This window comes from Lithobates pipiens, unplaced genomic scaffold (genome assembly GCF_037356315.1).
Source record: "Lithobates pipiens isolate NorthernLeopardFrog02 unplaced genomic scaffold, aLitPip1_a1.2 Scaffold_13, whole genome shotgun sequence".
NCBI classification, from domain to species: domain Eukaryota; kingdom Metazoa; phylum Chordata; class Amphibia; order Anura; family Ranidae; genus Lithobates; species Lithobates pipiens.
This window is the reverse complement of record NW_027507718.1, coordinates 75,238,830-75,266,277: the sequence shown is the minus strand read 5'-3', so window position 1 is coordinate 75,266,277 and position 27,448 is coordinate 75,238,830. Positions and strand designations below refer to the sequence as shown.

At 43.3% G+C, this 27,448-nt stretch overlaps 1 protein-coding gene and 1 non-coding gene across 2 annotated transcripts in view; both read right to left on the bottom strand.

Moving 5' to 3' along the window:
- HAUS6 (HAUS augmin like complex subunit 6) overlaps positions 1-22,892 on the bottom strand; it is a 42,481-nt gene extending 19,589 nt beyond the window's left edge. The window contains exons 1-12 of the mRNA XM_077475228.1: positions 22,470-22,892; positions 20,290-20,385; positions 14,491-14,569; positions 14,204-14,336; positions 12,996-13,143; positions 10,918-10,980; positions 8,471-8,525; positions 8,176-8,349; positions 7,496-7,689; positions 6,394-6,523; positions 4,314-4,416; positions 725-818 (exon numbers count right to left, since the gene is read on the bottom strand). Of these exons, the coding sequence (XP_077331354.1) occupies positions 725-818; positions 4,314-4,416; positions 6,394-6,523; positions 7,496-7,689; positions 8,176-8,349; positions 8,471-8,525; positions 10,918-10,980; positions 12,996-13,143; positions 14,204-14,336; positions 14,491-14,569; positions 20,290-20,385; positions 22,470-22,603 (1,403 nt within the window). The 5' untranslated portion in view covers positions 22,604-22,892. The remainder of the gene's footprint in view (positions 1-724; positions 819-4,313; positions 4,417-6,393; positions 6,524-7,495; positions 7,690-8,175; positions 8,350-8,470; positions 8,526-10,917; positions 10,981-12,995; positions 13,144-14,203; positions 14,337-14,490; positions 14,570-20,289; positions 20,386-22,469) is intronic.
- On the bottom strand, positions 6,579-6,709 carry LOC143980029 (small Cajal body-specific RNA 8). Its single transcript, XR_013274176.1, has one exon.
- Positions 22,893-27,448: the final 4,556 nt, after the last annotated feature.

Genomic DNA, 27,448 nt, shown 5'->3' with positions numbered 1-27,448 from the left:
TTTTTTTATTGTTCCTATCCTTTGAGGAAACCTAGGTGCAGTCAGTGAAAAACATGGTAAAAAAGATTTGAGAAAAGCAGGTGTGAAGGGAGATCACAAATCTTTAGAAACCTGCTGCACATCGATATATGCTTGAAGAAGCTTGTTAACTTGCTGAATGCAGTTTGGTGCTCTGTAGGTGCCAAGAAAATCAAATGACATCCTTGAATGCTTTCCAGGCAATTTTCTCTGGCCCCACTAAGAGCTCTAAACTGCTGGTCATTGGCGACGTATCTTATCTGTGGACCAACAAAAGTGTCTTCCTTAACCACTGCCATACTGGACCTATTCTCGCACTCGTCTCCTGCATTTGATTTTTTATTTTTTTTTGCTAGAAAATTTAGCAGAGACCCTAGGAAATAAAATACCATGTGATGCAATTTTTTACGACTGCTATTTGAGCAGCAGTTTTTAAACACTTTAAAAATAATTTATCACTTTTATTCTTAGTACAAGGAATGTAAACACAGAAATTATATATATATATATATATATATATATATATATATATATATATATATATATATATATATATATATATATATATATACACACACACACACATACATACACACACGTGTAAGTATTCAATTTGTTATTGAGTTTAGGTACCCTTTAGCTGGGGGCAGGAAAATAAAACTAGCCACTTTAATAAAAAAAAAAAAAAACCTTCATGTATGCTTACCTTCCCCTTGGTGTAAATAATGTGGCATCCATGAAACTTGTAAATGAATCATTGTGATCTCTGTCAACAATTTCTGAATCTGTGTCAGGCACACCTGTAATGGAAACAAACATTTAAATGTGCATATAATTGCATAAATTCTGATGAAGAAAAAAAAGTTAGAGATGGAGATTTATACTAATATATATTTTACACACACACAGAACATTTTTCATTTCACAATTTGACAGCACTGCCCCATAATGTTTTGATATGCAGGTTTACTTCAATCAAAAAAAAAGGGACAAAAAATAATAATTCAAGTAAGACTTACCGGTAACTTGGTTTTCCAGAACAGCTAATTTTTATTTTATTTTTTTATATTTGCTGTTCTGGAAAACAAGTTACCAGTAAGTCCAACTTGCATTTTCCCTAAACTGCTTTCATAAGAGCACCTTAGAGGATAATCAAGGCTTACCAACTAGGGATGGACAACAGCCTGCAGGACCTTTCTGCCAAATGCTGTTCACCAGCTGACAGAAGATACCGTCTAATGAAGGACAAACTTGACCAAGTAGCCACCTTACAAATTTGAACTGGGGTGGCACCAACTTTTTCTGCCCATGTAGTGGCAGAGCTCTAGAGGATGCTCAAATTTGCGGTGGGAGAGACAAACCCATCTGGGAATAAGCTTCTGAAATAGCCGATTTTAGCCATCTAGCAATTGACCCTATCCCCCTCAGTATGCCACCTGGCTATATCCGGGTGGCATACTGAGCCTTGAAGTAGCAAATACTGACCGAGAGGAAGCAGCCAAAATGGTTCGTCCAGATAAGGGATTACTGCAATTCCTTGCAGACGGAGAGGAGCAAGAGCGTCCGCCGTTATTTTTGCGTATTTGCGGGGCACTGCCTGAGGTACTTTAGAGACTGAGGGGCTATAGGCACATGCAGGTACACATTTCTTAAGTCGATTGATGCCATGAAGCATCCCTCGACTAAGATTTCTGGCCGAAAAAATTGAGTCCATGCGGCATCTCCTGTATTGGACTAACCCGCTTCAAAGTTTTAGGTTGAGAATGAGACAAAAGCTGCGACGGTTTCTTTATCAGGAAAACATGGGAATATAAACCCTCGATAACATTCCTGGAGATACCTGAATCACAACTCCCTGTTGCATCAAACCCCCTAACAGGTTCTTCACGGCTAGGGCCTTTGTGTCATCCCTTGGCAGGTTTGTTACAAAGTATATTTCTGGAGGAAGGTCCGAAAGATCCATTTTGTATCCTGGGCCAACAGGTCCAAAAAAAAAAAAAAAAAAAAAAAAAGAAGTTGTCATGTTTGCCCAGTGAGGAAGGCATTTCTGAAGGCTTCCTTTCACTGGCAATGCAGAAGTCATTGCGATTTATTGGTTGGTGCAGGAGGATGAAAAATGACATTCCCTCTGCCTTTGTGCCAGCCAATTCCTTCTCTTCACTTGGGGCCTATTGCCCTGTGCCCGAGTTTCTTGCAGTCGAAAAAGCTGCTTAAAAACAGGGTGCTTTTCTTTTTAAACCGGAAAAGATTTATCAGCTGTCTAAAACTGAATCTAGATCAGGACCGAATAAAAGATCTCCCATAAACGGGATTCCACACAATTTACTTTTGGACAATGAGTCTCCTGGCCAGGTCTTAAGCGAAAGGGCTCTCCTGGTTGAATTAGTTAAGGCTGCGGATCTAGCCAACATCCTTATCGATTCTGCAGAGAAATGCAAGCCACAGCTGCTCCTAGGGTTGAAAAAAAAAAAAATCCAGAATCTCCTGCTTGGGTGAATCTGCTATAATGTTGGCTTTTAGCAGATTTAGCCAAAACTCCATGTTTCTAGAAAGCCAGGTAGTAGCCATAGCCGGTTTGAGGTAGCCCACGATGTATTTCCAAGCCATGTATCCTTTGTTTTGTCGATGGAATCTTAATATTCCCATTTCTTTGAATAGCAAGTCGATCCATCTTGAAACTTGGGAAAAGGCAGCGTCCAATTTTGTTCCAAAGTGCCTATGGGTGTTCACTTAACAGGAAGAGTCTTATGCGCTCTTAGAAAAAAAGCTTTTTTTCTGGTTCCGTCCATTCGTTTTTGATGGCTTCAGAGATTACTGAATGCATGGGGAAAGCAGTCATCATAGTAGCATCTAGCTCATTAATTGATGCAATTAAATCGAAGCTTCTTCCTCAACTAAAGAGCCAATGGAAATTTGTCAGTCTTCTTCCAACCCTCTGGTAACTGTTTTACATGAGGGACATTGATCCTTGGATTAGAGATCTTAGCCTGCAAGAAAAAAAAAAAAAGAAAAAAAAAAAAAAAAAAAAAACACACCAGAGCATCCCAGTGAGTCGACTCCTCCTAACAGGCTCACCACAGGTAGTACAACAGCCAACTCCCTGTGCACAGACAGGCCCCACTTGCTGCTGCCACATCCATCATGTTACCGCTTTGTTAGTGGCTTAGAATGCCAGTTTCAGAGTCCATCAACGCCACTGTGCCCTAGACCGGAACAGGAATATAGGCACCAGGACCGCTCCTCCCCTCTCCCCCTGCACAATTTTAGGTGGAAGTGAGGATGCGCCTGTTCCCTGGTACCACCCCTTGCCGGATACCTTATTTCCAGCCAGGTCTCTACTCTGCCACAAAAAAAAAAAGGGCAGCCCGTAATGTCGACTTGCTAGGGAACCCCTTGAATAGCTGCTGCCTGGGAGTGGCCCCAGAAACAGTCAAGCTCTCTCTGAGCTGAAGAGGAAGAAGGAGCACACTTCCCACGCTGCACCAAGGATAGCTGGTAGGGGTGGACTCTCTGGAGGCAAAACGTTATGGTGGGGTAAGCAGTCTGGCGCCTCAGAACAGCACCTAAGGGACCCTGACTCCCACTAGATGTTCCCTTGCCGGAGGAAACAAAACTGACGAGCTGTGGGGAGAAGCCTCCATTTAAAATTTGGAGTTGGCGTTTCCTAGTGGGTGGAGCCACTGAGGTGCTGTCCTGAAAGACGTTTAGGGAAATATTTATTGAACAGATAATCCTTAGCATAGTGTATATTTACAGCTTATAGGAATCACTGTGATACTGTTCCTTGTTGTACACAATATATGCCATAACTTACTACAACAAGACCGCCAATTTAAATAATAGCATATACCTCATCAGCAAGGCATTAGAAGCACTCGATAGCCTAAATCAAGCCGCTTCTGGCCCTCCAAAAGCCATATGGGGAGGGTCTCCCACACCAATGTTTCAGAATTTGGTATACAACTTGACTTCATACAGCCAAGTGATTGTGACCAATAAAACGTGCATCAAAGAAGTGTGCTTAACCCCTCTTGCTGCCAGCAAAGAATGGAATATGGTGGCACAAAACCGCTTCCAGTCATGAACTTATAGCAGAATAGTTCAGCAGACTCTCCATGGTCCCTAGCTGCTCAGCACCTATCGCTGCCCCTCAGCTCCCGATTCCCATCTCCTAGCAAAAAGGGTTAAGTAAATATAAATTGCATACAGTGAAACAAAGCTTTTGAGCAACATCCCAGCGCCCCCCCCCCCCCCCCCCCCAAATACACACACACACACACACACACACACCTTACCTGGGAGAAAGACTGGGTACTGACTAAAAAGACTGCTCCGTAAAGCTTCTTCTGCTGCAGGGTCAAATGAAAAAGGAGCTAGTGGTGGCTGAAGTTCAAGAACCTAGTTAGAAGACAAAAATAAAAAATAAAGTTAAAAAAAAATAAAAAAAAAAACGTAAGAAAGACTACACTGCTTGCTTGTTGGACAATAGTCATCCTCCAGCATTGCCTCATTTTATGAATAAAAGGAGCCATTCAGTTCAATGTGCCCTTAAAACTTGGCATGTGTTGGGCACTTAAGTCTCAAAAGTGCCAATAAATACGGGAGCATTAAAAAAGGTTGCAAGTCAACAAATCAATGGAGTAAGTTACGATTCATGTAGGCTCTATGTACAATGTTGTTATGCGACTTTATGCAAACATCTGTATTTTTTTGCAGTTTCCAAAGAGAAGAAGTGGTTTAATGAAGGTCAGGGTAGCCATTTTACTAGATGCATTGGGTACAGCCATTTTTCCTACCATCAGCAACAAATCTTTTGTTCAAATCTCCAGGGAACTTTTTCATCGAGGGACATCGATTCAGAGGCTTTCAGGATAGACTTTTTTGTACCCCATCAAGATTCACTCTTAATCAATGGTCTCTCTATTCAGCCAACCGGATAGGCCTTTTTCCCAGCCTGACTTTGGAATACCCACTCTGCTAGACAGAACATACTAACCTGGAATGTGACCTTCAGGCATTGGGCATTTTCCAGACCAGAGAGTAATGTGTTTATTAGCCATGGAGGGCTCTTGCTGTACAGAGCCATAGCACAGCCCAAGTGTGACCCTGTCTCTATAGACTGGCTTTGTGAATAAGCTGTGCAGGCTAAGGACCGGTAGCTACCTCAATACTAGATATACTGGACACCATTTACAATTCCTGCTTTCTACCAATTTAAATCGCCAAAAGGTGTTATTGCTGAGAAATGGAGTACAGACATCGGCTGAGTGGAGTTTTGTACACTTCACGCATTCTTCGCCCACCATTCATTATTGAGAAAGTAGTTCTATATTGCCCACCTACAGTGGACACATCACTGTTTGCCTAAACCTTCTCCAGCAGATGAATTTGTGTGCATTTGAGGCCTAGCCTCAAACCTTGAGCTACGTTGCTTTTTGTCTTGTGGTACAACATGTGGGGAGCCACACCTGCTGTTCCACTTACCTCTTGCTAACACTTAAACAGTCCCAGTGCTGACTGCAGTGTGCCCCCCTGATGTATAAGACACTGACAGCCCTAAAATTGTAATCTCTGCTACAATCGCTTGAAAGATTAGGATATAAAAAAAAAAAAAAAAACACACACACACACACACACACACACACACACACACACACACACACACAGTACAATTAGTGTGTGCCAAATATTAATTGAACAATTTAGTGCAGATAATTTTGAACCAATAAGCCTGCACTTTTTCTGAGATCAAAATACAACATGCTGCTAATGTAATGCTGTTTAATCGCTGCAGCAGGAGGTTCGATTGCATTGAAGCTACTAAAAAGCTAGATATATTATATAGCATAAGCTTGCTAATGCATTAAGTGTATGATATAAAAGGGTTGTTATTGTAGAACTGCCAACTTTTTAAAAAGGATCTAGAAGCCAAATGGAGGCTTACATCAGAATCATAACAACTCACCAGAAAAAGGTAGCTGACCAACCTCCTTTAGAAATTAAATATGGCATACGAGTTTCTGTATTTATTGCTACGTGGCTAACTATAGCATTTAAAAACGCTAAACACCTGCAGGTGTTTTTATCCATGCCATATCCAGTTCTAGCACTGGGAAAAAAATAAAATAAAAAAATTTTTTTTAAAAAAGTAACCGATTTAAGGATTTATAAATAAAAACTCCTACTTTTAACCACTTCAGGTCCACAACACCCTCTTTTTTTATATATATATGTGGAAAGAGTTAAATACATCCTTGAGCTCACAATGCCAAGCTAAAGAGTTGTCTATAGCAGTATAATGTGCTCATGGGCTGACAAAAAACAAAAAACACATACCTCAATATAAAAAAATAAAAAAAAAAATAAAATACTTACTGGGTTCAGTCCTTTGAAGAGACTAAAAGGTGACATCCCAAGAATACTCTTCCATTTTTTCTCCCAGTCCTTCTGTTTTTCCACAATTGATTTATTAATAGAAACAAGATCTTCTCTTTTAATTTTATGTCTAAAAAGAATCGAAGAATGTTAACAACATACATACAAATCCATCTTAAATTAGCATGTGTCCGCTCCGTATCTGTCCGTGACGATTTCTCTCATTTCGCCCCGGTCATCAGAGAGCATTTCTATTCTAGGGAGATTTTGTGACAAATGAAGCAGATTTTATCTCCATCTGTGTATCAATCCCCCACCAGTACCCACACATTTTACATACATCAACTGAATATGTACTAGGCAGCCTTACATATTTACAAACTCCAGGGCATTTCCACCACCTTCCTGCCAAAGCAAATTTTCAGTGCTGTCGCAATTTGAATGACAATTGCCGTCATGCTATACTGTATCCAAATTACATTTTATAATTTTTTTCCCCACAAATAGAGCTTTTTGATCAACGCTGCGGTTTTTTTTTGCGCTATAAATAAAATGAGCGACAGTTTTTTTTTTTTATAAAGTTATTATAATAAATAAAAAACACACAGCAACACAAACACATCCATTTATTGGTTTGCGCAAAAGTTATAGCGTCTACAAAATAGGGGATAGTTTTATGTTTTTGTTTTTTTTTTAACACCATTTTAGGACCACTGGCATTTATACAGCGATCAGTGCTATACAAATTCATTGATTACTGTATAAATGTCACTGGCAGGGAAGGGGTTAACACTAGGGGGCGATCAAAAGGGATAACTATCCTAGGGAGTGATTCTAACTGTAGGGGGAGGGGAGGGGAGAGACCATGTGTTCCCAGTACAGAGGAACATCTATCGATCAGTCTCCTCTCACCTGACAGGACGTGGATCTGTGTGTTTACACACAGATCCACGGTCCTGCTCAGTTAATAGACATTTGCAGGTGGCCGCGAACATCGCGGAGCTCGTTGTGTTAATACCCACCCACATCTACTCGTTATGTGAAAATTAAAAATCTTTACAAATAAAAAAAAATATTCTTTTTGATTTTATATGGTCCTCACCTTGTGTGTTTTAGCCTTGTAAGGACCTCAGTTTCAAACTTAGATTTTGCAACAAGATACTGACGGTCCACTTGAAGTTTTTTGCCACCATTGCAACTCTGTTCCAATTTTATTACTTTTAGGGCTTCATTTAGAAGTTGGACAATGGTTATAAGGTTCACTTTTCCAGCTTCATACACATTTTCTATTTGCAACTGTAACAGGAGAACATGAAAAGGTTAGAATTGGTGTTGAATTGCTGCATGAATGTTAACATGGAATTCCCGACTTTAGTTTTAGAAGAGAGTCCAGTTTTGCCAAGGTAAAAAGAAATTCCCCCTTACTAACAGACATCCATAGTAAAACCCAATAGAGTTTATAGGATGCCTGGCAGTAGACAATGTGCAAATGCACAAAAATTAGCAGCCAGACTCCAAACAAGATCTTGGGTAGACACGCAGAACAGATTTCTTTTTTTTTTTTGGGCAGCATTTGATCATGCGTCTCCAATCATGTCCCTTGGTGATTTTAGAATTTGGATTAAAGAGGGCCCTAGCTGTTTAAGTCTAAAAGATTAAACTGACATAGTGCAGCCCTTGAAGATGGAGTCCACTCAGTTTTGCCCTCTGCTTCCTTTGAGTATGACATGTCCCCACTCAAAGCTCTACACAGAATAATGGAGTAACTTTGGAGATACTTACCCTTTGCATTTCATTTTCAATTCTGCTCACTAAAGCACTGGGAATGTTTAGGGAAACCTTTGATCCATCCAAGCAGCACTGATCAACATCTCCAACAACAACAGAATCCACAACTTCCACTTCTTTCTCCACAGATTTCAGGTTCCCCATAATGTTCTCCCACAACCGTCGCACCTTTTGCATAAAAAAAAAAAAAAAAAGAAAAGAAAGAAGGAAGGGTAGGTAAATATGGCCTGTGGAAGTGTTCTAAAATGTTTTTTTTTTTTAGGATAGATACCCGCCTATGTTCACATACCTCCTTTACTTGATCTTCCTTATTTTCATCATAAGTTTTCTCATTTTGTGTTGCTCTGAAACAGCAAGCATAATTTAATGTTAGGAATTACAGCATGCAGACCAGAAACTTTACTGCAAGTACAAACAAAATCCGACCTCTGGGGCAATCTAGGATGGAAAAGGAAGGGTCCTAGTAGATTATAGCCTCAGCAATGGCATGCAAGCTGCTGCTAACAAAGCAATCCGAATATTGGCATGCATTACAAAGAGGATCAACTCCAGAGATAAAATGATAATTCTCCCACACAAGACTCTGGTCCGGGCGCACCTAGAGTATGCTATTTCTGGGCACAGTCCTCGGGAAGGATGTACATTTAGACAATTATTAAACACCGGATAGATCTCCATCCTCAACTAGGTATTAAAAAGCACAGCGAATCAAGGTGCTTTATAAAAACAGATCAGAACAATTATTTCCATCTTTTAAGAGCCACCATAATCAAAAAGTTTTAGAATCAAAAATTACAATAGATTCATTCACAAAAGGTATCCAGGTGTGACGTTCCATATTTACAGGACTAAAATCTGTTAAAAAAAAAATTGCATGAAATCTGTTTTAATGTGAAAAAAAAAAAGCCTTAAGTTTTAGATACAGTTGAGAGAGATTAGAACTGTCAGTTTTTATGGCTTCCCCCATTACAGAGATTAACCCTCTCTAATTTGTCTTATTTACCATTAAAGAAAATAAATTTTAGGTTGACACCAGAACACTAACAGCCCATTAGAAATATCAAATATATGAAATGCACTGTATGTGTGATTTTGTATACGAAGCCTCAAAAAAGCAGAACATGAGCAACTTGAAGCCATGCTCTTAAGTTATCTATTCCATATGCAACGTCATGTATTTAAATACATAAAGACATAGCATACTGCACAAGGATGATGTCAGAGTTGTAATTACACAAGACTTCATTCACATTAGCTTATATAGTGTCCATGTGGCTTGCGCTTCCAGGTGCTGCATGAAGGCAGGCCATTAAGTGTATGGAGACACAGCAGCTGCTCATACGAATTTGCCAGCCATGCAGATGTGCGACACCTGACACATGTCCGCTACTAGAGTAAGGCTAGCCGTACATTGTACAATTTTCCTTTGGATTTGCCAAACCCATACTATACAAGATAAGACCTAAATACTTTCAATTTGTTTACAAATCAGGCAGGCTCTTGCCAAAGGTACAGTGCCTTGCGAAAGTATTCGGCCCCCTTGCGTTAATACTTTGTAGAGCCACCTTTTGCTGCGATTACAGCTGCAAGTCGCTTGGGGTATGGCTATCAGTTTTGCACATCGAGAGACTGAAATTCTTGCCCATTCTTCCTTGCAAAACAGTACGAAACTTTTTATGGATATCTTTGAGAAATGGCCTTCATGCCACTCCTCCATAAAGGCCAGATTTGTGAAGTGTACGACTGATTGTTGTCCTATGGACAGACTCTTCCACCTCAGCTGTAGTTCTCTGCAGTTCATCCAGAGTGATCATGGGCCTCTTGGCTGCATCTCTGATCAGTCTTCTCCTTGTCTGAGCTGAAAGTTTAGAGGGACGGCCAGGTCTTGGTAGATGTGCAGTGGTCTGATACTCCCATTTTAAAATGATCGCTTGCACAGTGCTCCTTGGGATGTTTAAAGCTTGGGAAATCTTTTTGTATCCAAATCTGGCTTTAAACTTCTCCACAACACTATTACGGACCTGCCTGGTGTGTTCCTTGGTCTTCATGATGCTCTCTGCGCTTTCAACAGAACCCTGAGACTATCACAGAGCAGGTGCATTTATACAGAGACTTGATTACACACAGGTGGATTCTATTTATCACCATCAGTCATTTAGGACAACATTGGATCATGCAGAGATCCTCGCTGAACTGCTGGAGTGAGTTTGCTGCACTGAAAGTAAAGGGGCCGAATAATTTTGCACGCACCACTTTTCAGTTTTTTTGGTTTGCTAAAAAAAGTTTAAAATATCCAATAGATTTCGTTCCACTTCACAATTGTGTCCCATTTGTTGGCGATTCTTCACAAAAAAATCAAATGTTATATCTTTATGTTTGAAGCCTGAAATGTGGCAAAAGGTTGAAAAGTTCAAGAGAGCCGAATACTTTCGCAAGGCACTGTAAATCTAAATTTATTTGTAGCCAAGAAGAGCCCAAATATGCAACCCTTCCAAGTCTACCATCTCTGAAATCATGGGGGAGCACACACTGGAAGGCCCCTGCAATTAGCATGAAGGGCTGATGGAAAATAATTCCCGTTAAGCCAAAGTAAACAGATGACTTTTTTTGATTGTGGATAATGAGTTTCCTGTTTAGATTGATTTTACCTACTTTGGTGATAATTTGTTACCTTGTGGGAATGCAACTGAATTTAGACACAAACTTACTTTACTTAACCAAGGTAGCTACACCTACCTGCACTGGTTCTGCAAAGCTCCATACTCAGACCGCAGCTCCCTTATCTGCTTTACAAGCAACCTTACAAAGAGAAATATAATTGCTCAGACACTTTTTTACAAAAAAATGAAAGAACTACGTAACAGCACTGCAGTATATATGATTTAACCTGCTATTCCCCAGAGCCAATTATCACTTCTGTAAGGGAGTTATTTTTTGGTACAAAGCAGTTTTAAAGCCCCATACACACCACCAGATTTGTCTTCAGATTTACCAAAACCATGTAATATGAGGTCAATCCTTAGGGAGTTTCAATTTGTATGCAATCAGGCAGACCCTTGCACTACATGGTTTTGGTAAATCTGAAGACAAAAAATCGGCAGCAAATCTGATGTGTATGGGACTTCAGGCTTCTTCACACATGCATCAATGCCATGTGTTTATGCTCCATTCGTTTTTTTTTTTTTTTTTTTTTAAAGCCTCAGACGCCTGTCTTGAATATTACAATGGCGCCAGTGTGGTCCAGACAAGAGCAGTAGCACTGTGTGGTGTTAAAAATTAAGCAGCATGCCACTTTCATGAGGCATCAACGCTTATCATGCACCTTTATTGATTTTAATAGGAATTTTTTGTAACAGCATCTACAGCATTTAAAACAAGTTAGTGAAGCATTTATAAAGTGTTAACTAGGTACTGGGGGAGAGACATTGGAGGTGCCTGTATCCCAGAGTGCACTGGGAAAGAACTAGGACAGAGCAGCCCCAGCTACTTTTTGTACAAAGCAGCCATGTTATAAACACTATTTGCTTATGGATCCAACAAGAAAAAGTGACTTGGAAATCAGGTGACTTTTTTTTTTTGCTAAAGTAAGAGAAGAGGGCTCCCATTGAAGTCTACTGGCCAAGCACACACTATGCTGCGCCAAGTCGCATTCATGTGAACAGGCATCAAGACAAGCACCAAGGAATGTGAAGAAATTGTCTCTGATCACAGATCAGATTTAGGCAGTACCTTTTTGAACTCAAGGCCAGCCCCCGGATAAAGAGATAGAGATTTTTTAGATACACACTTTATTTTCTGCCTGTACCTCTGCTATGGGCTGGTAGCAGACCTTCCTTGTCACAAAAAAGGTACTGAGGAAGGTGCTCCAGTGACAATACACGAAAGATGGAGGCAGACCAATATAGAACAAACTGACCCCCAGGGAATACAATGCACAGAGAGCTGCTTCAAAGTTTCTCCCTACCTGAAAGGACAGCATATGGGACTCACCTCCAACACCTCCTTCATCTTTGCCATCGGGGAGACTGTTGACGTGTAAAAACAGTACCCTTGCTGGGCACAGTCATGTCAGCCGAGAGGTGACTGTGCCAGAAAAAAAAAAAAAAAAAGAAAAAAAACAAACAAACACACAACCACAACAGTGGTTACCCCAGGAGATTGCTCACTCCAAAACTGCCATTGTCCCACCACCCCCACAAGGATAAGTGTGCGTTTGTATGGCCTCTGCAATAATTGCTGCGACCAGTAGTGCCACAAGGAACATACTGCTGCAACCTGTATACCCACAAGGAATCTCTGTACCCCCACCAGCAAGACTGCAACACAGGGTACTCACCAGTTCAGCCACAGGACCCCCAGAGAGTCCAATTCTCACCCATCACACCGGGTTTTTGCCACAATGGAGGAAACCCCCCCCCACACACACACAAACTGAACTCGCTAGCTGGCAAGCACTGCCCTGCACAGCACCCTACTATGACACTGGCAACATTACAGGCCATCCATGCAGGATCCATGTATCATTCCTGAGTGCTGACTAGGTGTAGGGTATGGATCCAGAAAAACTGGCCCAGAAGCTAGCCATTTTTATGCAGAGAGATGCACAGACATTTATGTCACCTTTAGACACCAGCAAAAAAACCTGAAGCCTTGCCTAACAGGGAGGAGTTATGCCTGGGAGGGGGGTCTTGTCTTTTTCCAGTGTTCAATCACCTGACTGTGGCAGCAAAACCTTATTCCTATTGAACATAAAAAAGGTGCTCTGTGTCCTGCGATGCACAATAAAGTAATCTGTACTTTTCAATACTACTCACTGTGCTTTCTCCTGGTACTGCCTAATCACAACATTCTCCCTCTGCAGAGTTCGTAGGTATCTTTGACGTGCCACCTTATTTCTCGCCAAAGCCTTTTCCGGGTCTTGAATTTGAAACTGGAGTGAATCAGGAATATAGGAATGTGTGCCTACGAGAAAATAAATTTGTTTATTACAAAAAAAAAAAAAAAAAAAAAAACCCTAAGCAAACCAACCTGCGTACGTACACACACCAATATGTAGTAACACTACTTTGTCATTATTTCTCCTAACAGTTAGCTTCTAGTGTTTTTACGCAGCGGAACTGTATCAATATCACAAAGACATAGCTTATTCAAACATTTAGTCCAAAGTCACATGAAGCATACTACCATTTCAAGAGTCCCTTTATCAAGGCATTCACCAACATTAAAGCAAGTACTCAGTGCCACATAGAACTGTGCCGACAGTGTAACATGTGAACACCATTCTATGCAGCACTTCACTGTAAGACTGGACTGCATTATGCTGTGGAACCCAGGTAGGTATGAAACAGCCTGGGCTTACAGGAAATTGTCGAATGGCACTGGATGCAAACATAAAGACGAACAGCGGAGGACACAGAGGGTAGCACTATAACAGGAAGGGGCCTGCCAAAGCTGGGATTTTATTTATTACAAGCATTTATAAAATTCAGTCAAAAGAAGCTTAAAGGAGTTTAAAAGGGTCGCTTTTTTTTTTTCCCCACCAGTCAATGACTGGCCTAACAGTTCCCCCCCCCCCCCCCCCCATTTTACTTATGTACGATGCAGACCGAATCATGCATTCAGCCTCTATGGATGCCCAATGCTAGACTCTGGAACGCGCTTCTCCCGGGGGGGGGGGGGGATAAGCCGTCGGGGGAACCCAGAAGAGCAGGTTTGGAGCCATTCGGTGACAAACGAGCTGCACGGTAAAGGCAGGTATGACCTTTTTTTTTTTTTTTTATATAAATAGCAAAACAAACCTTTAGCGTCACTTTAAGATCTATGGTCGCCAACAACACACACCAATTTAGGTAACAGCAGCGTGACTGGGGTTGTGTGGGAGGAAACCCACACAAGCAAAAGGGAGTTCATGCAAAATGCCATGCACAAAATGTATTCGTCAGAATCAAACTGAGGACCACAGTGCAGCAAGGCAGAAGTGCAAACTAGAAAACAAATGTGCATTTATGACAATCCAACTTACCATCAACATTTCTTTTAATATGTTGCAACATAACATATCTGGCAAAATAGTACAAGAGTTGAACAAACTTAGGACCGCCGGGTGAAAGAAATATGGATGCAACAACTTGCGGAAAACCATTCCCAGCATCTTCCTATAGGAAAAAGCCACAATTACGACACAGAACTCCAAAAAACATTTAAATGCAATGCCCCATTGTTGGGGGATAAGTAAGCATTAGAGGTGAACAAAAGGAAGCACTAGTCACTGTAATAACAGAACTAAACAAGGATGTAAAAAACACTTACAGAAATCTTTCGTAGCCAGTCATAGGATGCCTTCCTAAATTCAGCATCTTTCTTCTTATCCAGTGGAGGCCAACAATGTCTAGGGGAGATAAGAAATTCAGGTAAACAAAACTGTGCAAAGACCAAAACAAGTGACAAACTTGACCATCCAGTTCTGACCACCAATCCTCCAGGAAAGATGTGTTCAAACTTAAGTGCAGAGGAGGGCAACAAAATTAAAAGGGGACTAGAGGACCTCAGTTACGAGGAAGGACGACAAGCACTAAAAATGTATTCTTTTGAAGAAGAGACACTTGAGAGGAGATATGATAGTGATATACAAATACCTCAATGGTGATCCCAGCGTAGGTAGAAAACTGTTTAGTCTGAGGGAGTGTAAAAAGGGCCATTCAATGAAATTGGAGAAGCGGTTTAACCTTAAGCTACACAGGGAGGGGTTTTCACTGTCAGGGCTGCAAGGATGTGGAACCCTCTACCACAATTGGTGGTGTCAGCAGGAAGTATTGATAATTTTTATTTTTAAACAATGGCAAACATTTCCAAAACAATAACCTTGCTATGTGTGGGCACATAGTCCAAATTACCTGCAGGCAGATGATGCACATGAGGTATGCCCCTTATCAACGAGTAAAGAATATTCACTTGATTAAACAAAAAAATTGAGAGATAATTTGAGAGCTACATTCCAGTATACATAGCTCAAACAATGGTTCCCACTGCTCTCAGAACAATGGGAGGGATGGGTGCAATTCCAGATACAAAAAACTGTCAGGTTTGCCATTACCAGAGGATCTAGAAGATACGGGGTGTTCTACTTACCTGGAACCGGATTCAAATTCAATGCCTAAGAAAAACACCACTTCCGAGTATGTGCAATCAATGCCACTGAAGTGACGCGTGACTGGGCCAAAGTGTCACAGTGAAGAAGAAAAGCTAAACTCAAGATTCAAACTTTCAGAAAGTCTAAATTTTGCAAACAAATTCAGGAGGGTACACAGTATAGGAAAAATCTAAAAACATTGAGGCATACATAAAAAGGAGGTTCAATTTAAAATGCTACTGAATTATAAACAAACATCAACTAAGCATGAAGTTAAAGTGGTTGTAAAAGCTGAAGGTTTTTTTTCCCCCCTCATGCGTAAGCCGATCTCGATCCAGCGATGTGTACGAGACCCAAGGCTCTCCCAGGTCTCTTGCTCCCGATTTGGCTGTGATGCAGCAGCCATTGGCTCCCGCTGCTGTCCATCACAGCCAGTGAGGCAGGAGCAGGGGGGACCCAAGAGGAAGAGGATCCAGGCTACTCTATGCAAAAATCACTGCACAGAGCAGGCCAGTATGACGTGGTTTGTTTTAACTAAAAAAAAAAAAAAAAAAAAAAAAAAAAAATTTAAATAAATAAAAACCTTTACAATCACTTTAACCCCCCTGACGATCTTCCCGAGTCTAGCTCGGGATGGAATTTTTATACCAAAAGCGGTAACCCCAAGTCAGACTCGGGACTGCATCGCTGGATCCAGGAGGACGTTTACTTACCTTCTCCCTTGGATCCAGCGTTGTCTCCCCGCTGTACGAGCGAGCAGTGTCTCGCTCGACCTATCACGACGCCGATCTCCGTTCCCTGCGAGCGTTGCGGCGCACGGGAACGGAGACTTGCGCCAAATTCAAAAAGTGAAACACACAGTATAATGTAATCTTACAGATTACATTGCTGTATGTAAATATTTCACATCCCCTTTGTCCCTAGTGGTCTGCCTAGTGTCCTGCATGCAGTTTTATATTATATGCCAGGAAACTGGAGATTGTCCATAGCAACCAAAACTGTCCCTTTACATCAAAAATGATTTTAGACCAGCTAGAAAACAGCGATAATAAATTGGAATCACTCACAGAATTGAGGGATAGTGATTTGTGGGGAGATCCGTCATCAAATATTGAAAAATAATGACAGTGACAATTCTGCAACTGAGCAAATTTCAGTGTTTTTGATTTGATTATATTATAACAATAATAAAAATTATTCAATAATGTACCGTATATACTCGAGTATAGGCCGACCCGAATATAAGCCGAGGTCCCCAATTTACCCCCAAAAAACTGGAAAAAATTATTGACTCGTGTATAAGCCGAGGGTGAGACATGCCTGTCCATCCCTGTGTGTCGTCCATCCCTGTGTGTGTCCATGCATCCGTGTGTGTGTGTGTCCATGCATCCGTGTGTGTGTGTGTCCATGCATCCGTGTGTGTGTGTGTCCATGCATCCGTGTGTGTGTGTGTGTGTCCATGCATCCGTGTGTGTGTGTCCATGCATCCGTGTGTGTGTGTGTCCATCCATCCCTGTGTGTGCATGCATCCGTGTGTGTGTGTGTGTGTGTGTGTGTGTCCATGCATCCCTGTGTGTCCATCCATCCCTGTGTGTGCATGCATCCGTGTGTGTGTGTGTGTGTGTGTGTGTGTCCGTGCAGCCTACCTGTGTCCGTCCGGCCTGCGTCCCGTCCCGGCCTGCGTCCCGTCCCGGCCTGCGCCCCGTCCCGGCCTGCGTCCCGTCCCGGCCTGCGTCCCGTCCCGGCCTGCGTCCCGGCCTGCGTCCCGCAGCTCTTCGTCGGTGGCCATTCTAGGATTCAAAAGCCGCGCCTCCGTCGGTGATAGGCGGAACACTCAATTTCCCACTGACTGCTGGGAAATTGAGTGTTCCGCCTATCGGATGTCCGTGATAGGCGGAACACTCAATTTCCCAGCAGTCAGTGGTCCGCCTATCATGGACGTCCGCTCATCCTCATACTACGGACGAGGATGAGAGGACGTCCGTGATAGGCGGAACACAGACTGCTGGGAAATTCAGTGTTCCGCCTATCACAGGCGAAGGCGGAGACGGAGGCGCGGCCTTTGAATCCTAGAATGGCCGCTGTCTGTCTGCTCGACACGCTGATCGGGCAGACAGACAGCGATGACTCGAGTATAAGCCGAGGGGGGCACTTTCAGCCTCAAAAAAGAGGCTGAAAATCTCGGCTTATACTCGAGTATATACGGTAATTATAAATAATTGTACCAAATAATATAATTTCATTTTTCAAACTTTATCATACCCAGGATGTCTGCTAGACTCTGATTTGGACAGATTTAAGAGAGTTATTCCTAAGAATTACAGGACTACAATATAAAACGCCAAATTTTCATGCAAAATAATTGTACCGCTTTCAGCACCTAAAATCCGAAATAATCGTACCGCCAGGGAGGTTAAGCAAAGGCTACACAAGTATTACAAGTCCATCCTTATTTCTTAATTTTACAATCAATATTTTAAAATTCACAAAAGCTTGGCGAGCTACGGGAGGAGAAACCAGCAGTACATTGGTCTACCCAGTGAAAAGCTGTGCAAGGGGGGGTGTCAGAACAAGTCTAAACATTGGAGGAGAGCAGGCCGAGCTCTCAGCACAGCTAACTGACCACACTAGGCCTGAAGGCACAGCATAGTTTGTTAGGACAGCAGAAGGACTGACAGGAACACCACGGATTTCACACAAACAGGATACGTTTCATACAGGTACATGGTACTGTAGGTTCATATTAGGAATATGAAGTGCTGGGTTTACATTTAAAGCCCAACTCCAGACAACATTTTTGTTCCCCCATGCAGTCGAGCTGTGCCCTGAACTACATGGGTAAACTGCTCATTTTTTCTAGGGATAAGCACAAAGTTTATACTCCCCTGGTCCACCAATCAAACGGAAAACCACAATTCTCCAAGGTCCAGTGGTGGACTGTTCCTGTCTATTGAACAGTCCATTTCCAAGACCACTGAAGCACAAGCATAGGGGTGCTGGGCCGGTCTTGTGCAGGGAGAATCAGCAGATCAGGTAAGTATTAGGGCTGCAACTAACGATTATTTTCATAATCGATTAATCGGGCGATTATTTTTTCGATTAATCGGATAAAAAAAATAAAAGAACTGAAAAAGGGGAGAAATACACACACACACACGTGTCTCCCCCCCCCCCCCCCCCCCCCAGTATAGATGACACATATTGGTGTCACTCCCCTCTCATATTGGTGTCACTGCCCCACCTCCTCTCAGTGCTCCCCTCCCCCCTCCGGTGTCTCGGGTTCTCTCACCCCTTCACGGTGACAGCGGCTCCTCCTCGGTGTGCAGGGGTGGAGTACCAGTCCGGACCCGCCACACGTGACTCCTCCAAATGGAGCGAAGGGCACCCCGAAGCCGGAAGATGGATGCACGCATGTGCAGAGCACAACCTCTAATCACAGCAGCACTGGGAAGCAGCCCGGCGAGGGCTTGCCACGCCTGCGCTCTGCGGTGGGTCTAACGGAAGGCTGCTGGGTAGAGGGGGGGGAGGAGGAGCTGAAAGCAGCACAGGCGCGTTGCTGGCGGGACATCAGCTGGGTGAAGAATGCAAGCAGGCGTAGCTGCGTGCTCATGGACGTGGTGCATGCATAGGACACAGGAGGACACAAGGGATTCTAACGGACCGGCAGGGGGGAAGGTGCGGACTAGGGGTGCAACGGATCAAAAAAACTCACGGATCGGATCAATTTTCGGATCAGGGAAAAAAAAAAAAAATAAATAAATAAATAAAAAAAAACAACACACACACACACACGTATTTAAATAAAAGGTATAACACCATCTCCCCCCAATAAAATGCAGCTTATTGCAAGCATAAAAACATAGTCAGCATATCACTGATGATTTGCGCCAAGCTCACCACCGATCAAAGTTCCTCCAAACAGACCGCCGGGATGCTTATTGGCGCAAATCATCAGTGATATGCTATGTTTTTATGCTTGTAATAAGCTGCATTTTATTGGGGGGGGGGAGAGATAGTGTTGTACCTTTTATTTAAATCAACAATGTGGCTGTGCCGAGCAAGTGAAAAGGCTTAGTAGTTAGTTATTATCTAATCCTATCTATCTAAGTAGTAGTTAGTTATTAGGTTAGATTAGGTAATAAATGCAATGGTACCTGCATAAAAGAAGTTTTGAATGAGGGCAGGCAAGGCATCCAGCGTGACTCCTCCAGAATTCCTTCACTTGGGCTGACACAGGCTGAACAACGTGCTGGGGGTGACGTCAGCGCGCAGCTCGCCGCGTGTACCAACATGGCCGCCAGCTCAGGAGCTAGGCCGAAGCCGCAGCCTTTCCTAAGGCTGCGGCCCGCTCCGCGGATCGCATGGTGCGGACTAACTAATCGATAATGAAAATCGTTGACAACGATTTTCATTATCGATAATATCGATTAATCGTTTCAGCCCTAGTAAGTATAATGCCCTCTACACGCGGTCGGACTTTCTGACGTCAAAATGCCTTGGTATTTTTCTGACGGATCTTGGCCCAAATGTCTAGCATACACGCGGTCGCACAAAATTGTCGGAAAATCCAATCATTAACACGGTGACGTAGAACACACACAACGGGACTATAAACGGGACAGTAGATTTCGTCTCATAATTTATTCTGAGCATGTGTGGAACTTTGTGCGTCTGAATTGTCTACACACGATCAGAATTTAAACAGATTTTGTTGTCGGAAAATTTTCAATCCAGCTCTCAAACTGTGCGTCAACAGACAAAAGTCTGACAACACGATCCGATCGCACATTTTACGTCTGAAAGTTTGACCGCGTGTACAGGGCATTACTCTGCTGTCTTCTCCACAATTAAACTAGCAATTAACCCATGCAGTGCAGGCACAGCCCCACTGCACAGGAAATAAAAAATGTCCCGCGTTAGACTTTAAGAGTGCAAAAATATACAGCAGAATAACCAGCAAATGTTTAAAATTAGTTTACCTGAAAACCTCCTTGCACTGGACAGCATTGAGCTTGGAAAACAGAAAGTGGAAAACCACATAAAATGCATCCTTATTGGGCTTATCAAACATGTTCCTGGAGGAGGAAAAAAAAAAGAAAAGAAAAGGGGACATTAAAACATGCATATTAAAAATCGAGGCAAAAAAAAAGGCAGAATATATGGTCATTGTCTTAAGCCCAGCTATACAGCACATGGATTAAAATTTAGCTGGTGCAGAAGGGACCAGCTGCATTGCGATTCACATTTGGCCAGGTTGGTTGTACACAAGTACATAGAGTGACTTGTGTACAACCAGTCAGTTGTACATTGCTTTTCTCGACCAGCACTGGCAATGCTGACGAGTATTCTGACAACAGGTGAAATATCCCCACTGTTAGAAAACAATAGTGCTGCAAGAGAGATTCCCCCATCCACATCTAAAAATGGGGAAATAGAGGAGGTGGGAAGGACCCATGTATGGCCAGCCTTAGGTAATTACACCATTAAGCTGGCCATAGATAATTACTCTCCCCCCCCCCCCCCCATTTAGGCAGTGTGGTAAACTATAGGAAAGGAACCAATTCGTCAATCCATACAAACGTCCCCTGGGAAATTGTGCTCTGATAGCAGGACTAACCTATCGTAATACATTGAAGTGTTGTTCCAGCTGCAAAACATTTTTTTCTACAAACACTGTAGCTGCTAACTTAAAGCGGGGTTCCACCCTAAAGTGGAACTTTCGCTCATCGGAACCATCCCTCCCATCAGGTGTCACAGTTGGCACCTTTCGGGGGGGAGGGGGTGCAGATACCTGTCTAAGACAGGTATTTGCACCCACTTCCAGGCATAGACTCCCACGGGAGTCTATGCCTCTTCCTGCCCCGGCACGCTGTATGCTGGGATACACACAGGTCCCAGAGACAATGCGGACCATTCCTATTGCGCGACTCGTGCATGCGCAGTAGGGAACCGGGAAGTGAAGGCGCAACACTTCCCTTTCCGACTCTCTCACCTAGAATGGCGGCGGCAGCTGCCGAGAGATCGATCAGCCACGGCTGCCAACATCACTGGATCCTGGAACAGGTGAGTGTCCATTTATTAAAAAAGTCAGCAGCTGCAGTATTTGTAGCTGCTGGCTTTTAAAAAAAAATTTTATGGTGAAATCCCTCTTTAATAAGGACGCTTACCTGTCCAGGGAACCCACGATGTTGGACCCCCAAGGCCGATCAGTCCATCGGATCTGGTGCAGGCACCACCATTCTAAGGGAAACCAGCAGGGGGCCTTCAGGCTTCACTACCCGTTTCCTGTGGCGCTTTCTGAACGCACCTGTCTTCTGGGACACACAGGTCCCAGAAGGCAGTGGGAGAGCAGAAGGAAATGATGCCCTGGGCTGCAACGAGCTAGGGCAGAAGTACATTACGTACTTCATTAAAGAAATATTAAAAAAAAAATAAAAAATGTTATGCAAAAGCAGAGTGGTGGCCTTTCCTTTAAGACCAAGTTGTAAAAGCGGGTGGAACGCCGCTGATCGGCAAAAATAAATCTAAATCAATTTCAGTCAAACGGGGCCAGGCGCACTAGAACAGCCACCCAATGCCGCCTCATCGCACCTAATGTGAACGGACTCTTAAGCTCCTTTCACCAGGTGTGCTCCGATCAGATCTGTTTGCAAATCCCCTGATCAGAGCCACAAATGGGACACGTGCAAGTGTTTTGATATCCATACCTGCTCAGCTTTAACCTGGCAGACCCTTGGCATCTCTATAGGTGTTAAACTGATTCTGATGTCCATTTACCTCAGGCTAACACCGATCCAGTCTGGAAAAAAATAAAATAAAAAACATATGGATGGATGCAGCTATATTCCGTTGGGTTTTCCAGACCTAGATGGGCAGGCAGGTATAAGTGGACACAACTCTGGTTACACCCATCTGTCCTCTGATTGGAATGTAGGGGCCTAGGGGGAGCAGAAACAAAAAAAAAAAAAAAACACGGCTCAAGTACCCATTTTTAGTCTCCACTTTTGAGTGTAAGTGAGAAATGACACCGGAAATGGGGAGAGGTTTGCTGTGGCCCACATAGTGATGTGGTCACCAGTACGAGGCAGACATGTGTGACCTAGCTCTGGTCCCTGTACACGAAGAAAAGTACGATCCCATGCAGATCTAGGCCACTCACACTGCAAAGGACACATGGGCCAGCGGTTTGTTGATTGTAGCAGCCTCTGCTCCAGCCTCGAAGCCCAGGGCCTGCAGAGTCAGCCACAGGTGCTCCTTCCTCCAGGCGGGCTGGGACCGTGCGGAGCTCTGCATGCTGCAGACCAGGGAACACACAGAACCGAACAGAAGAAGAACAAACTAGAAAGAGCAGTAGGTGGGCTAGTCAGGGAAGCCAGCACTTATCCCGCCACCACAATAATAAATGTGTCCTCGCGCCTCTACTCGCCGGCTGCCAAACACTGCTCGGCGGTTTCCTTTCTCTTCATTCCAACACTAAAAACTTTTCTTCCTGCAGAAAAGGACGCCGCCATCTTTTTTTTCTGTCCGAACCGCCAAAACAGCCCCGTGCACTTTAACCAATCAGCTGGCAGAGCAGTCACAGCCCTCTACTGGGAGAGGTGGTGTGTGTATTCTGTACAGTCAGCCAATGGCGGGACGGGAAACAATAATGGGCGGGAATTAAGCGGAAACGAAGGCGTGCAGGCGTCAGCTGGCTGCGTGGCACGTGCGCGTCCCCGTTTGGGACAACTTTGCTATGGGCTGAGGTTCTTCAAAGTATCTCTGTCGTCGAAGTACCACACGGTGTCGCTCCATCCATACACAGCTGCTGCTTTACACCTAAACAGAGTCTGTCTTTACATCCTACTAATAAACGAAATGCATGCAGGTGGACCGTAGTAGCAGGCATATCTTAGGCTGGATTCACACCTATGCATTTTTAGTGCTTTTTGCATTTTGCAGATTTTCACTACAGTCCATTTAACATGATTTCCTATGGAACACGTTCTGTAGTGCACATGTGCAAAATGCAAAAAGCACAAAAAAATGCTTAGGTATGAATCCAGCCTTAAACTTCAGCCCCAGAAGAATTTACCCCCTTCCTGACCAGACCACTTTTTGCGATTTGGCACTGCGTCACATTAACTGACAATTGCGCGGTCGTGCGACGTGGTTCCCAAACAAAATTGATGTCCTTTTCTCCCACAAATAGAGCTTTCCTTTGGTGGTATTTGATCGCCTCTGTGGTTTTTATTTTGTGTGCTATAAACAAAAAAAAGAGCGAGAATTTTGCAAAAAACACAATATTTCTTACTTTTTGCTATAATAAATATCCCCAAATAATATATAATTTGTTTTCCTTGTGTATTCTTATACATATTTTTGGTAAAAAAAAAATCGCATTACGCGTATATTGATTGGTTTGCTCAAAAGTTATAGAGTCTACAAAATAGGGGATAGTTTTATGGCTTTTTTATTATTATTATTATTTTTTTTACTAGCAATGGTGGTGGTCTGTGATTTTTATCGGGACTGCGACATTATGGCGGACACGATGGACAATTTTGACACATTTTTGGGACCATTCACATTTTTACAGCGATCAATGCTATAAAATTGCATTGATTAGTGTGAAAATGTCACTGGCAGTGAAGGGGTTAACCACTAGGGGCCCGTGAAGGGGTTAAGTGTGTCCTACTGTGTGTTCTAACTGAAGGGGGATGGGACTGTACAGGGGACATGACAGATCGCTTGTTCATACTCTGTATGAACAGACGATCTGTCTGTTCTCCCCTCAGAGAACCGGAAACTATGTGTTTACACACACAGATCCCGGCTCTCTGTGTGCCCTGAGGGATCATGGGAGCCTGGCCGTGATCACGCCCGCCGGGCTATCACATCGGCTCTGTGCGGTAATAAATTATTATTTTTACCTACAGGAAAGTCTATAATAAGGTTTACCTTTAGGTGAAATGAGTATCACCTAAGAGCCCTTTCACACTGCCAGTGCCCGAGCGTTAGCGGTAAAGCACCGCTAGTTTTAACATTGATTTACCGCCATTTTTGCAGTGCTTTTCGAGTGCTAGCAGGCCGCTTTTAACCCCCTGCTAGCGGCCGAATAAAAGATTAAAAGCGTTGTTGTCGAGTCGCTTTGCATGCACTTCGGCAGCGCTGCCCATTGATTTCAATGGGCAGGGGAGCTTTAGGAGTGATGTATTCACCGCTCCGAAAGCGCTACAAGGACTTTTTATTTTTTTTACATCCTGCCAGGGCAGTGCCCCAGTGTGAAAGCCCTCGGGCTTTCACACTGGGATTGCAGATGAGGCTTTTTTCAGGCGCTTTACAGGCACTAGTTTTAGCACTAAAGTACCTGAAAAACGACTCAAGTGTGAAAGGGGTCTTAATGTACACTGTTTAGGAGATATTCACCCTGCATGTAGCCGCTGACGCCACAGGCGCATGAGCTCTGAAGATTTTATAGAATCCCCAGCCAGATACTGGACCAGCGATTGGCTAGGGATTAACAAACATTCAGGTTGCTGGTTCTGCCCTCCCTCCCACTATACTTCTGCTTGGAGCTTCCTTGGAGACACTGAACAGCCCAAAACAATCAACCTCTGCTCCTCTGCCTACAGAGGAGCTAACTAAACGTACCTAGAATCCTGCTCTAAACTAGGAGGGCGCTACAGTAATATAGGCATTTTACAGGCCTTTTGCATGTATATCAAACTTCAGGAGTTTGTGCCCTCGAATGGGTAGAAGAAGATAACAGTTCTATAGAAGGAGAGGAGTTCTTCAGGCCTGAACAAACAATTGAAATGTGCATATTGCATGTTTATATATTCTACTTTACAAATGACAGCTAGAAGTAATCTACAAGTGGGTAGCTTTGGGCGATGGTGCAGGAATCTACAAACACTTAATGACGACGAGTGGGAACAAGCTTTGAAGAATCTATTTGAGGTGTCCTTATCCTCTTCACAGTGCCTAACTCAGCTATTTATCATTCACAGAGCCCATTTTAACCCTTTAAAATTATTCACACTTGAGGTAAAGCAGTTACACCAAATTGTCCAAGATGCACTATTGGATACAGGTACAATCATACATATGCTGTGGCGATGTCCTAAATTGCATCGCTACTAGGAGGGTGTATTTAATATTTTAAATTTTTTAGGCTCCACGCAGGTCCATTTTGATCCAAAAATAGCATTACTAGGGATTATACCCAAAGAAACCAGTTGAAAGGCATGTGATATGGTTGTTGACTATCTACATGGTTCTTAAACTTATATTGCAAAAATGAATATTAAAATACCCACCAACGATAGATCAATGGATAAAGGCGATTTATCTTAATTTAAGACAAGAGGAATTGACATATAAACATAGGAGGAGCTCTAAAAAATTTCTAAAAATTTGGCATTGGTGGCTAGTTTCCAATCTATTTGAACAATCAGTTGAGTAAATAAATGACATAAGAGGGGGACAAGTATACATATTCCATTAAAGTGTTTGTTAACTTCCCCAAAGGGTAGGGGCGGCTCCTGAAGAGCACGCGCTATGTGTTTTTGAAAGTTAAAATTATGCCTAAACTGCAGTTTGGTTTGGGTACAATTGTCTAAATTTAGACTTCGGCATCAGTCTGACTGGACTGTGAGATATTCAGCCTGGCCACAGGGGCACTGTCTATTCTGGCAGGCATGGAACTATGGCCTGGTTAGGTGCTTAAGTTACTCTCTCTCGGAGCCCGCCCAGTGGGAGTGGTGCTCTCACTGTGCTTTCTGGGAGAGGGTATTTAAGATGCGGACGTCACGTGGTTTGGGGTTCCGGTCCAGAATGATATACTGACTTCATGGTCCTGGTCCTCCTGACCAGCCCCAAGGAAGGCTATGGCCTGGGGTGTGGATCCACCCAATTTTGATGTCTCTGGGCTGGCTAGCCCGAGGCAAGGAAAATAAAGAAGGATTCTGAGGTGGTTGGGTGCCGTCTCCAGTTTGGGAGAGACCCAGTGACTTCAAGCATTCCAGGGGAGGACTCTTCAGAAGAAGAGCACGTATGGGTTGGTTTCTTAGTAAGAGCCTGGAAGGGCTGAAGTACCCAAGAGAATATGGTCTTGTGGATATCGCCAAGCTGGCTGAAAGATCCAGGTATCCTACGAGTGTTTTCAAGCTTAGTTTTCCTACGTGTTCTACAACAATGTCTGTGGCAGAGACATTATCTTGTACGTTCTACAACGTCTGTGGCAGAGACTTGTTCCCGAGTAAGCACCATGTTGGCTGCTAGGCCTTGTGAGAGAGGAACTGTCCAACCTGAGTGATCATCCAGTTGCAAATGGCTATTCTCTGGATGCAGTCAAAGTAAGCAAGTTCTTTAACATTTTGACTTTGACACTAATGCCGCGTACACACGATCGGACTATCCAGCGGACTTAATCCAGGCGGATAAACCGCCGGACTTTGCAGCTGAGGTCCGCCGGACTTTCCGAACGGGCGGACCTGCCCACACACGACCGGACTATTGCAGGAGTGGAATGGACTTGTCCACACACGGAGAAAAGTATGTTCATTTTGAACGTGGCTCTAGGTAGACGGGACTAGCAAAGGAAGTCAAAGTCGCCACCTCCATCGGGGAGATTGACACCTCGCTAGCCCCGTCGCCTGGTATGGATTTAAAGGGGAAGATGATAAAAAGATTAGTGTAGCGCTAAACATTATGTACACAAGTGTAAATACAAATGTGATACAGCACATAAAACAGCACTGCACAATGTGATAAAATTTACATAAAAGTGCAAAACAATATATGAAAAAAGTGGACAAAGTGAAGGACTTGGTTCACATTGAAAAAATGTAACTCCAGTGTGTCCTATATTGGAAATAGTTCGCATAAGCCCAAATGTGCAGGTGAATGTTCCTGTAGGATAATGCCAAACACAAAGAGAAATCTGAGAAAAGCGATGCCAACAATGGAGGCTAGGACTAGTTGTCTGAAGTCACACCAACATCGACCAGTCAAGAAAAAAGCTGGATACACTTACCGGCCCCCCCACCCCAAAGCACCTTGTCCCCATGTTGATGAGGACAAGGGCCTCTTCCCAACAACCCTGGCCGTTGGTTGTTGGGGTCTGCGGGCGGTGAGCTTATCGGAATCCGGGAG